Source organism: Chrysemys picta, chromosome 15, assembly GCF_011386835.1.
Source record: "Chrysemys picta bellii isolate R12L10 chromosome 15, ASM1138683v2, whole genome shotgun sequence".
NCBI classification, from domain to species: domain Eukaryota; kingdom Metazoa; phylum Chordata; order Testudines; family Emydidae; genus Chrysemys; species Chrysemys picta.
This window is the reverse complement of record NC_088805.1, coordinates 599360-611707: the sequence shown is the minus strand read 5'-3', so window position 1 is coordinate 611707 and position 12348 is coordinate 599360. Positions and strand designations below refer to the sequence as shown.

The 12348-nt window shown below is 47.9% G+C and overlaps 1 protein-coding gene across 3 annotated transcripts in view; it reads left to right on the top strand.

Annotated features, from left to right (window-relative positions):
* The window catches only part of SEC14L2 (SEC14 like lipid binding 2), a 49241-nt gene extending 37529 nt beyond the window's left edge, over positions 1-11712 (top strand). For 2 of the 3 annotated variants that reach the window (XM_005278797.5, XM_065568047.1), the window contains 4 exons: positions 3764-3870; positions 4128-4267; positions 4773-4942; positions 8957-11712. In XM_005278797.5, the coding sequence (XP_005278854.3) occupies positions 3764-3870; positions 4128-4267; positions 4773-4942; positions 8957-9111 (572 nt within the window). In that variant the 3' untranslated portion in view covers positions 9112-11712. Of the gene's footprint in view, positions 1-3763; positions 3871-4127; positions 4330-4772; positions 4943-8956 lie in introns of those variants that run through there. The other variant, XR_010592799.1, reaches the window with a different exon arrangement.
* The last annotated feature ends 636 nt before the right edge of the window (positions 11713-12348 follow it).

The window sequence follows — 12348 nt, the reverse complement described above, 5'->3', positions numbered from 1 at the left end:
TCGATCCACCCTCTTGGCCAAGTTTCAGGGCTACACCTTGTCTCCCTAAATCTCCCCCACCCTCCCTTCACTGCCTGTCCTACAGGACTGCCTAGTGGTGCTGTGAATGATTGTAAACAGCTGTCACCTGTGGTCCTCCCCAAAGGCTGGTGCAGTGATGTACATAGTCTGTAAAGCCCTTGGAATTAGAGCTGTCAAGCGATTAAAAACATTAATCACGATTAATCATGCTTTTAAATGATAATAGAATACCATTTATTTAAATATTTTTGGGTGTTTTCCACATTTTCAAATATATTGATTTCAGTTACAACACAGAATACAAAGTGTACACTGCTCACTTTATATTTATTTTTATTACAAATATTTGCACTGTAAAAAACAAAAGAAATAGTATTTTTCAATTCACCTAATATAAGCACTGTAGTGCAATCTCTTTATCATGAAAGTTGAACTTACAAATGTAGAATTATGTACAAAAAATAACTGCATTCAAAAGCAAAACAATGTAAAACTTTAGAGCCTACAAGTCCAATCAGTCCTACTTCTTGTTTGTCTGAGCGATTGGCTGAACAAGTTTGTTTACATTTGCAGGAGATAATGCTGCCGGCTTCTTGTTTACAATGTCACCTGAAAGTGAGAACAGGCATTCGCATGGCACTTTTGTAGCCGGCATCACAAGATATTTACGTGCCAGATACACTAAAGATGCATATTCTCTTCATGCTTCAACAGCCACATGCGTCCATGCTGATGACGGGTTCTGCTCGATAATGATTCAAAGTAGTGCAGACTGACACATGTTCATTTTCATCATCTGAGTCAGATGCCACAAGCAGAAAGTTGATTTTCTTTTTTGGTGGTTTGGGTTCTGTATTTTCCACATCTGAGTGTTGCTCTTTTAAGACTTCTGAAAGCATGCTCCACACCTTATCCCGCTCAGATTTTGGAAGGCACTTCAGATTCTTAAACCTTGGATTGCATGCTGTAGCTATCTTTAGAAATCTCACATTGGTCCCTTCTTTGCGTTTTGTCAAATCTGCAGCAGAAGTGTTCTTAAAATGAACAACATATGCTGGGTCATCATCTGAGACTGCTATAGCATGAAATATATGGCAAAATGCGGGTAAAACACAGAGCAGGAGACATACAATTCTCCCCCAAGGAGTTCAGTCACAAATGTAATTAACACATTATTTTTTTTAATGGGCGTCATGAGCATGGAAGCATGTCCTCTGGAATGGTGGCCGAAGCATGAAGGGGCATACGAATGTTTAGCATATCTGGCACGTAAATACCTTGCAACACCAGCTACAAAAGTGCCATGCGAATGCCTGTTCTCACTTTCAGGTGACATTGTAAATAAGAAGCGGGCAGCATTCTCTCTTGTAAATGGAAACAAACTTGTTTGTCTTAGGGCTGGTCTACACTTGGGGGGGCGGGGGGCTGTCGATGTAAGATATGCATCCTATTATATATATATATATATAAGTAGCCTATTCGACTTACCCCGCTGTGAGGACGGCGGCAAATCGACCGCCGCAGCTCCCCCATCAACGCTGCTTACTCCTCCTGACAAGGTGGAGTACGCGCGTCGATTCAGGGATCGATTTCTACCCGCCGATCCAGGCGGGTAGTGAAGACGTGCCCTTAGCAATTGGCTTCACAAGAAGTAGGACTGAGTGGACTTGTAGTTTCTAAAGTTTTACACTGGTTTTTTTTTTTTTTGAGTGCAGTTATGTAACAAAAAAAAAATCTACACTTGTAAATTGCACTTTCACAATAAAGAGATTGCACTACAGTGCTTGTCTGAGGTGAATACTATTTCTTTTATCATTTTTACAGTGCGAATATTTGTAATAAAAAATATAAAGTGAGCACTGTACACTTCGAATTCTGTGTTGTAATTGAAATCAATATATTTGAAAATGTAGAAAAACATCCAAAATATTTAATAAATTTCAATTGGTATTCTATTTAACAGTGCAATTAAAACTGCAATTAATCGCAATTATTTTTTTAATCCCCATTCACTCTTTTGCATTAATCGCATGAGTTAACTGCGATTAATTGACAGCCCTACTTGGAACCCTTGTGTTAAAAGGATTAAAGAAATGTCAGATCATTAATCCATTGCTATTAAAGGGAAACAGTCAGGTGAGCCAGGGGCACCTTAATATTGTGACCGGTGTATTTCCTTCTCCACTTCTTGGCTTTCTTCTTGAAACAAAACCCAGTGTGACAGCTCCCTCTGCTGGCTCTGTGCTGCCACTGGGCTAACAAAGCCTGTTGCCAGGCTGGCAGTGCTGACGCCACTGGTGATGCCATGGAAGCAAAAAGCCATCATTCAGTTGAGCCCCATGTGCATCAGTGGAGGGAAGGAGGTGGCAACCCAAACTCAGCGCATTTCCTGTTGTGACACTGGCTTGAGAGCCACGGGGAGTGGAGTCCACAGCTGTGGCCAATGCACCTCGAGCTTCACTCTTTATTATTTAATAATAACCACCAGGGTCCCGGCCCAGAGCTTACAGTCTGAACAGACAAGCCAAACCCAAGGGGGGTGTTCTCAGCCCTATTTCATGGTGGGGGGGGAGGGGGGGTGCACTGAGAGCCAGAGAAACTCAGTGACTTGCCCAAGAGCTGGGAATTGAAGCCAGCTCTCCTGAGTCTCACTCTAGCGCCTTCCCCCCAAGAGCTCACTGCCTCTCTCCTCCGAGCTGAGGGCGTAGCCCCTCCAGTGGGAGCCAGGTGGTCACTCTACATGGCCCATTCAGTCATTGGCCTGTCTGCTAAGTCTCCCCCCGAGGGAGCCAGTGAGGAGATGGGTGCTGTTCTCTAAACTGGCAGGCTGGGTTAGGCAGAGGTCCAGGCAGTCGCAGCGGGCCAGAGCCAGGTGCTGTTGGGATAACACCATCCTATGCTAATAAGGCATCTTGGCCAGTGCCTCTGATCCCTCCCCATTGTCACAGGACTATATGCACACCTGTGTCATGCGGGGCTGGGCTGACAGGCGCCAGCTTGCTCCAGCCATTGGCCATGGGGATGGTGTTCGATCCCTGCTAGCCCAGGCTGGCTTTGGACCTCAGCTGTAATGTGATGACACAAGGCGGAGAGTGGAGCCAAACATTCGGGCCTGGCCTATTCTGGAGCAGGGACAAGCTCGGCAGCCATCACTGTCCTGGCCTTTAGTGCTGTGTGTTCTGAGCACTGGAGATCGCTGCCAGAGACTCACCCTTTGGCTCCTAACTCATGTGCTCTGTGCTGAGCTCCCTGCACTTCTTAGCTCAGCTGGCCAGACATGGTAAAACTACAAGGCTGACCTTGGTTCCATTTCCCTTGGTTAACTCAGCTCCCTGGCAGGATCCCTGTGGAGCAGAGAGCGTTACTTGTCTCCACCCCTCCTCTCCTTGTCTCGGCTAAGGTGGGGGGCCGGCTAATGAGTGGGTCTGCTATGCGCCAAGCCAGTCTCCACCATGCCGGAAACTGCGCCACCCCAGCTCCATGGCATCACCACTCCCAGTGCTCGCATGCTGGGATGGAAAGACATAGGGAGGGACTGGAAGCGCTAACAGATCTTTTCCACACCTCACCTCTCTGGTTCTGTTCCCCCACCCCAAGGAGCTCAGCGTGCTGTAGGTACCTGTGTTCCCTTCTGCCCTGTGATCCCAGCAGAGCAGAGAGTCCCCCTGCCCCCCACTTCAGCTCTCTAGCCAGAGGGCAGCTCCTGCAGATGTAACCTCGCTGCTCCTCTCTCTTCTGCCAGCAAACTGGAAGGAGGTCTTGCAGAAGTACATCGCCCCTGAGGAGATCCCTGTGGTGTATGGGGGAACCCTCCAGGACCCAGATGGGAACCCCAAGTGTGTGACCAAGGTACAGTGACCCCATCCTGAACACCAGCATCGCCCCACTTCCATGCTGGGGTGTCAGCCACCGCTCTTCCAGTCTCAGCCCAGCTCTGCTAGTGCAGCCACCAGCTGGGGAGCCCAGTGGGAGACATGGCAGGGGAGAGGCCTCTGGACTCCAATGCAGGAGTCCTCTCCGTCATCTTGTGTCTGTGATCCCAGGGTAGGAGCGATGTCGGGGAGTGATGCCCTCGTGGCTCAGGGCCTGGTTCTCTCTCAATCCAGATTAACTACGGCGGTGACATCCCCAAGAAGTACTACGTGCGGGACCAGCTGAAGCAGCAGTATGAGCACTTAGTGGTAGTGAGCCGGGGCTCCTCCCACCAGGTGGAGTATGAGATCCTCTTCCCAGGCTGCGTCCTCAGGTAGGGAGAGCTGGTGCAGAGCTGTCCCCGGGGCTACCAGCAACACATGGGCCCCATCTGGGGTGAGCAGATAACAGGGGCTGCGTGAGGGTGAATGGAGGGAGGGGAGCAGTGCCAAGACATGGGTCACCCCAGCCATTTGGGGGCAGGGGGTTACTGAGGCCACCTGGGCAAGCCCACCTACTCAGATGGAGGTGGGGTAGGAAGGTACCAAGGCTTGGGTCAGACGAGCTAACTAAGGTTAATGAGTTCTAGGTCATAGCAACTACCCAGGCATGACACTGAAGTCAGGGTGAGCCCACTGTGAGTATGTGTGTGGGGGTAGTTACTGAGGCATGAGTTAGTCCCACTGTATTAGGGGAGGATGGATGGCAACATCTGGGTCAGCTCCACAGGCTGCGGGATGGTATCAAGGTCTAGGCCAGCCTCATTCTATTGGGGTGGGGTGGTTATGAGGGGAAGGGGTCATGGGAGCCCCCTGTGTCTAAGGCCTGCGTCCCGCCAGGTGGCAGTTCATGTCCGAGGGGGCCGACGTGGGCTTTGGGGTCTATCTGAAGACTAGAATCGGGGAGCGGCAGCGAGCTGGCGAGATGACGGAGGTGCTTCCAAACCAACGCTACAATGCCCACCTGGTGCCCGAGGATGGCTCCCTCACCTGTTCAATGGCTGGCGTCTGTAAGTGGCTCCCTCTCACTTGCCGCTGGGAACTTCCCCATCTGTTGGCTGCAGAGACCATGCTGAATCTGCTGGGGGGAGGAGTTGGGGCTTAAAGGGCACCATCTCTCTCAGCATTTATGGAAAGAAAATACAGAGAATTCCCCAGGTAATTGAGACGCTAATTTCATGGCCAGTCTCGGAGCTTCCCTCCAGCTGCAAGTTAATCTGCCAGCTGGAAAAGCCTCCCTGAGCACAAGTTTCTGCCCTGTCAATACCCAGGGCCTGTTCTGGCCCAAGGCATCACAGACACCACTTCATGTGGGCTGGGGAATGGCTGGATGACGTGGCAAAAATGAAGCTGGCTAGTTAAGCCTGAATAACTCATTAGTCTGCCTGATCTTACCCATGTAACAGAATCAGCCAGTTCAGCCAAAAACCCATTCAGGTGATAAGTAGCCTTTGCTGGGATTACTTTGTAAACTAGCACCTCAGCAGGATTTCCAGGAGGAGTTTTCTGGGCTCTCCTGGGAACCCATTCTGCTGAATTAAATGCAAAGAAGGAGCAGTCAGACTCCTGCAAAGTTGTATCTAATCTCTTTATATAGAACGATTTCATACATGGCCCTTTAAATAAGAACATAAGAATGGCCATACTGGGTCAGACCAAAGGTCCATCTAGCCAGGTATCCTGTTTTCCGACACTGGCCAATGCCAGGTGCCCCAGAGGGAATGAACAGAACAGGGAATCATCAAGTGATCCATCCCGTCGTCCATTCCCAGCTTCTGGCAAACACAGGCTTGGGACACCATCCCTGCCTATCCTGGCTAATAACCATTGATGGACCTATCCTCCATGAATTTATCTACTTATTTTTTGAACCCTGTTATGGTCTTGGCCTTCACAACATCCTCTGGCAAGGAGTTCCACAGGTTGACTGTGTGTTGTATGAAGAAATACTTCCTTTTATTTGTTTTAAACCTGCTGCCTATTAATTTCATTTGGTGACCACTAGTTCATGTGTTATGAGAAGGAATAAATAACAGTTCCTTATTTACTTTTTCCACACCAGTCATGATTTTATTTCCCCCCATGTCATCTCTTTTCCAAGCTGAAAAGTCCCAGTCTTATTAATTGCTCCTCATACGGAAAACATTCCATACCCCTAATAATTTTTGTTGTCCTTTTCTGAACCTTTTCCAATTCCAATATCTCTTTTTTGAGATGGGGCAACTACATCTGCACGCAGTATTCAAGATGTGGGTGTACCATGGTTTTATATAGAGCCAATCTGATATTTTTTGTCTTATTATCTATCCCTTTCTTAATGATTCCCAACATTCTGTTGGCTTTTTTGACTGCCGCTGCAGATTGAGTGGCTGTTTTCAGAGAACTATCCACAATGACTCCAAAATCTTTCTTGAGTGATAATAGCTAATTTAGATCTCATCATTTTATATGTATAGTTGGGATTATGTTTTCCAATGTGCACTACTTTGCATTTATCAACATTGGATTTCATCTGCCATTTTGTTGCCATAGTCACCCAGTTTTGAGAGATCCTTTTCGTAGCTCTTTGCAGTCTGCCTGGGATTTAACTATGTTGAGTAGTTTTGTATCCTCTGCAAATTTTGCCACCTCACTGTTTACCCCTTTTTCCAGATCATTTATGAATATGTTGAATAGGACTGGTCCCAGAATAGACCCTGAGGGGCACCACTATTTACTTTTCTCCATTCTGAAAACTGACCATTTATTCCTACCCTTTTTTCCAATCTTTTAACCAGTTACCAATCCATGCGAGGACCTTTCCTCTTATCCCATGACAGCTTACTTTGCTTAAGAGCCTTTGGTGAGGGACCTTGTCAAAGGCTTTCTGAAAATCTAAGTCACTATATCCCCTGGGATCCCCCTTGTCCACAAGCTTGTCAGCCCCCTCAAAGAATTCTTGTGGATTGGTGAGGCAATGATTTCCCTTTACAAAAAACCACATTGACTCTTCCACAACAAATTATGTTCACCTGTGTCTGACTATTCTGTTTACTATAGTTTCAATCAGTTTGCTCGGTACTGAAGTCAGGCTTACAGGACTGTAATTGCCGGGAACACCGCTGGAGCCCTTTTTAAAAATTGGCATCACATTAACTATCCTTCAGTCATTTGGTACAGAACCTGATTTAAATGATGGGTTACAGACTACAGTTAGTAGTTCTGCAAGTTCACATTTGAGTTCCTGCCAAACTTTTGGGTGAATACCGTCTGGTTCTGGTGATTTATTACTGTTTAGTTTATCAATTTGTTCCAAAACCTCCTCTAATGACACCTCAATCTGGGACAGTTCCTCAGATCTGTCACCTAAAAAGAATGGCTCAGGTTTGGGAATCTCCCTCACATCCTCAGCCATGAAGACCAATGCAAAGAATTCATTTAGTTTCTCCGCAATGGCCTTGTCGTCCTTGAGTGCTCCTTTAGCATCTTGATTGTCCAGTGGCCCCACTGGTTGTTTAGCAGGCTTCCTGCTTCTGATGTACTTAAATTTTATTTTGCTGTTACTTTTTGAGTCTTTGGCTAGCTGTTCTTCAAATTCTTCTTTGGCCTTCCTAATTGTATTTTTACCCTTCATTTGCCAGTGTTTATGCTCCTTTCTATTTTCCTCACTAGGATTTAACTTCCACTTTTCAAAGGATGCCTTTTTGCCTCTCAGTGCTTCTTTTGTTTAGGCACAGTGGCTCTTTTTTGGTTCTCTTACTAAGTTTTTTAATTTGGTGTATGCATTTAAGTTGAGCCTCTATGGTGCTGTCTTTAAAAAGTTACCATGCAGCTTGCAGGGATTTCACTTTTGACGCTGTACCTTTTAACTTCTGTTTAACTAAACTCATTTTTGTGTAGTCCCCCTTCCTGAAAGTAAATGCTACAGTGTTGTGCTGGTATGGTGTTTACCCCCCACAGGGATGTTAAATTAAATTATATTATGGTCACTATTACCAAGCAGTCCAGCTATATTCACCTCTTGGACCAGATCTTGTGCTTCACTTAGGACTAAATCAAGAATTGTCTGTCCTCTAGTGGGTTCCAGGACAAGCTGCTCCAAGAAGCAGTCATTTAAGGCGTCAAGAAACTTTATTTCTGCATCCCATCCTGAGGTGACATGTATCCAGTCAATATGGAGATAGTTGAAATCCCCCATTATTATTGAGTTTTTAACTTTTATAGCCTTTCTAATCTCCCTGAGCATTTCACAGTCACTATCACCATCCTGGTCAGGTGGTTGGTAATATATACCTACTGATTTTTTATTATTATTATTATTATTATTTATTAGAACAAGGAATTACTATCCATGGAGATTCTGTGGTACAGTTTGGTTCATTTAAGATTTTTACTTCATTTGATTCTACGCTTTCTTTCACATATAATGCCACTCCCCCACCAGCACGACCTGTTCTGTCCTTCCGATATATTTTGTACCCTGGTATTACTGTGTCCCATTGATTATCCTCATTCCACCAAGTTTCTGTGATGCCTATTTTATCAATATCCTTATTTAATATGAGACACTCTGGTTCAGCCATCTTATTATTTAGACTTCTAGCATTTGTATATAAGCACTTTAAAAAGTGTCACTTTTTAGCTGTCTGCCATTACATGATGTAATTGAATGGGAATCTTTTTAATTTGACTGTTTCTCATCAGATCCTACCCATATTTTATCATCTTCCAACCTCTCCTCCTTACTAGGACATAGAGCATCTCCATTAAGGGATGCCTCCAGACGAACCATGTGCTCCTCCGCGCCTGTCAGCTTTCTCCCAGCCCTTAGTTTAAAAACTGCTCTATGAATATTTAATACCAATAGGGTGTTAATGCAACCTCCCTCTGGGGAGCTGATATCTCCCAGATCTGTATCCTCCAGCCACTAATGGGCAAAATAACTACACACATTCACAGATCTAGTTCTGTCCAGCTGGGGGCAGTGCCCATGGATCTCTCCTTCGCACTGAGTGTGGAGTAACCTCTCTCCCCTCCTCCCGCAGATGTTCTGCGGTTTGACAACACCTACAGCTACCTCCATGCCAAGAAGGTCAACTACACAGTGGAGGTTCTGCTGCCAGACAAGAAGTCGGAGGAGCAGATCCAGCAACTGGAAGAGACCTTGAATGAGTTGGACCTCAACAATTCCCACCAGTGATGGCTCTTAGAGCCCCCTCATCGTCTGACCCCCACCACCAGCCCCACTCCCAGCTCTCTCTGCACAAGCAAACCTAGGGCTTCTCCCAGACCTACCCAGCCATGGGGAAGTGAAAGTGGAACCATTCTCCAGAGAACCTCTGCTAGTTGCTATTAGAACGTTCAGGCAGCTTCTCTGGAGTGATCTTTTGGGCATTCCCTCACCCTGGGCTGGCCGTGGGGCATGGAGGGGGTGTTTGTAGGCAGGGGCATGGACTCTGTAGAGTGGAAGGTTTCCCATCTCTTCCTTGCAGCTGCCTAGAATGAACATAGCTGAGCGGGGGAGTCAGCGTCTGCATGGCCAGGGTCTGGGATCTAGCACTCTGTGCCTAGGCATGCACCAGTTCAGGCTGCCAATCCAGCCAGCATTTGCCAGGTTAATCTGTCCCTGATCTGAACTCCAGGCTTTAAGCACCTGGGGCTAGATGGAGGGTTATGGGGTGTTCAGGAGGGAAACCCCTCGTATTATCGTTGGATTTGCCTTCCAGCTGGGCTGAGCTGAAAACAGGGTGGGAAAGGGGCACTTCTTGGCATGTCCCCTATAGCACAATGATGTGCAACAGCTGAGAGCCCAAGTCTTGGGGTGGTAGCAGCTGGTGTTGGTAGCAGGGCCCTGGCTATCCAGGCCAGCACAGAGCTTTGCAGGAGGGCAGCGTGCCCCTTCTTTCTCACCCCTCTGAAAACCTCCCCAGCACTTGTCTGTGTAATTCACTGCCTTGCTCATTAACATTCACACCTAACAAAGGGCTGGAGCTTCCCTGGGGCCAGTGGATCCAGGCTCCACAGTCCCAGGGGGTACCGCTACCCATAGCGCCGTAGTGAGGCTTGCACTGGGCTCCGTGGCCCAGTGTGCCCTAGAGGGGCAGGGATCTATAAAGACCAATCAGCTACAAGGGAGTGGGGCAACTTGAGAAAGCAAATCACAGTGGGGAGGAGGGACAGGGCCTGGGGAGTGGGAAGCACAGACATAGTGGGAGGGGAAGTGGGATGTAAGGGCTTGTTTGGGGCATCTTCCACCTTAACATCAAAATCAATAATACAGAGCAAATCCCAGAGACGGCAATATCACCGTTCATGCTCCCCTCCCAGCCCCCAGGGCTTGCCTGAGGCATAAACACGTCACTGCACTTTAAGGAGGACCCAGGCATTCAGAAGGTGGCCTGACCTATCTTCCCCCGCTGGGAAGGAAACTAATGGTTCGCCTCTCCCTTCTGCAGTCCCGGCAGGAAGCCTGGCCCCTGGCAATCATAAAGCCCATCCTGGGGCACCAGGAAGGGAGGTTCCCATGAGACTCATACCCAGCGAGGCTTTCAGGAATCTCATTTTCCAGGTCAGCATCAAGAGACGGTGGGGTGCTCCAGGGCCACTGAATTCCTGACCACTCAGCTGGCCCAGAGTTACGTGCAATAAGGACGTTGGTTCTGAATGCAGCTGTTGCCCATTTCATTGACTTCCCAACCCTCAGCCTGCAGGACCTGCTCCCCATCCACAGGGGAATGGGAGCGGCACTAGGGGTGGGGTAGGAAAAAGACTGCACAGGGGGGCCAGGAGCAGGTGTACACTGCAGACTGTACACTGCGTTAAGGGTGCAAATGGAGCAAATGGAAATGCCTGAGTCAAAGACATATCAGAAAGCCAAATGGAACCAAGATGGCTCAAGCAGCCACAAGCAAGTGGAGGTCTCCCATGCAGTTGCACTGTGTTCTGGAACATAGAGAAACAGCCAGTGCAAATTTTATGTGCAGCAGAGCCCAGAGACAGCAAAGATGGGATACAGTCCCTGTGCAGCTCTGATTTTCGAGGACATCTCTAGAACAGCCAAGCATGGTGTCAATATGGGAAAGCACTGACCATAAAGGGGGGGAACCAGTGGATTTCATGAAAGACAAATTCCTCCCAAGTTTTGAAGGAGTCCCAAGGCTGAAGCACTCACTCAGCTGTCTGGAAAAGATATGGTACTTTTTTATTCTTTGGATCATGGACAGTAGAAGAAAATAATAAATAAGTTAATATGTGATGGGTGGGCATTATGAGGCTATGCAGCCTAGACTGTATCACCCCATCTGTGCCTCGGGCTCTGACCATCCTAGGTGGGCCATACTGGGTGATACAGCCCAGCTTGTGTCGGCCCATCAGTGCCTTACCTAGGTTGCACTGGTAATAGGAACTCTAGTCTTAAAGGGGAACCAGGTCTCTTCTTCCAGGGAATGACTAGCTCTGTAGGTTGTGTTTCTTTAGAAGGGATGTTTACAGGACCATGAGTATAGCATGATTGTTAGCAGGGGGCAAGGCCATCAGGTGGCTGCTGGCTCTGCCGCCTTTACAGAAGCTCCAGGCTGGAAATGTAACAAAATGAGAGTAAATTCACATAGGAAAGGGAAAAGGAGCCTCCATCATAGCCACTAGCTCCCAGCCCACGTGCCCTTTCAATTCCTTGTGTGCCAGGATAAACATCAGAGGTGAGATGGTTTGGAATAACAATGGATAATTATAGGATGGAATAATATATATTTTGTGCTATTTCATGGTGTTCGCAGGCTTTATTAGTAAATGGCTGAACAGATCATTGTCTCATCTCTTCTTTTGGGGGTGTGGGGGTTCATAAATGCTCCAGGTGGCCAGACCTCTGTGCTCCTTGCCTTCAGCCCTCGCCATTGTGCTCACACTAGCTGAGAGTCCTTCCCCTCTCCCTGCAGCAAGAGAGCCCCACATTGGTTTAATATCATGGGGCTTTCAGCCAATCTCAGGACTTAGGGGGGCTTGTTATGAATATTCAGGTTTGTCAACAGCCACTGCTGCAGCAACATCTGACTTCCTGCCACACCCAGCATCCCCCGACCATGGCATCTCCTCACCCCCACCCCACCCACCATACAGCCAGTGTCCCCTCACCCACCCACACAGCCAGAGTCCCCTAAACCCCCACAGCAGGGGTGGACAACCTGTGGCTCCGGACCCACATGCAACTCTTCACAAGTTAATATGCAGCTCCTTGTATTGGCACCGACTCCGGAGCTGTAGCTACAGGCGCCAACTTTCCAGTGTACTGAGAGGTGCGCACAACTCAACTAGGGTTACCATACGTCCAGTTTTTCCCGGACATGTCCGGCTTTTCAGCAATCAAACCCCCATCCGGGGGGGAATTGCCAAAAAGCCGAACATGTCCAGGAAAATGCCGGCCAGGCACTTCCCCTCCCGC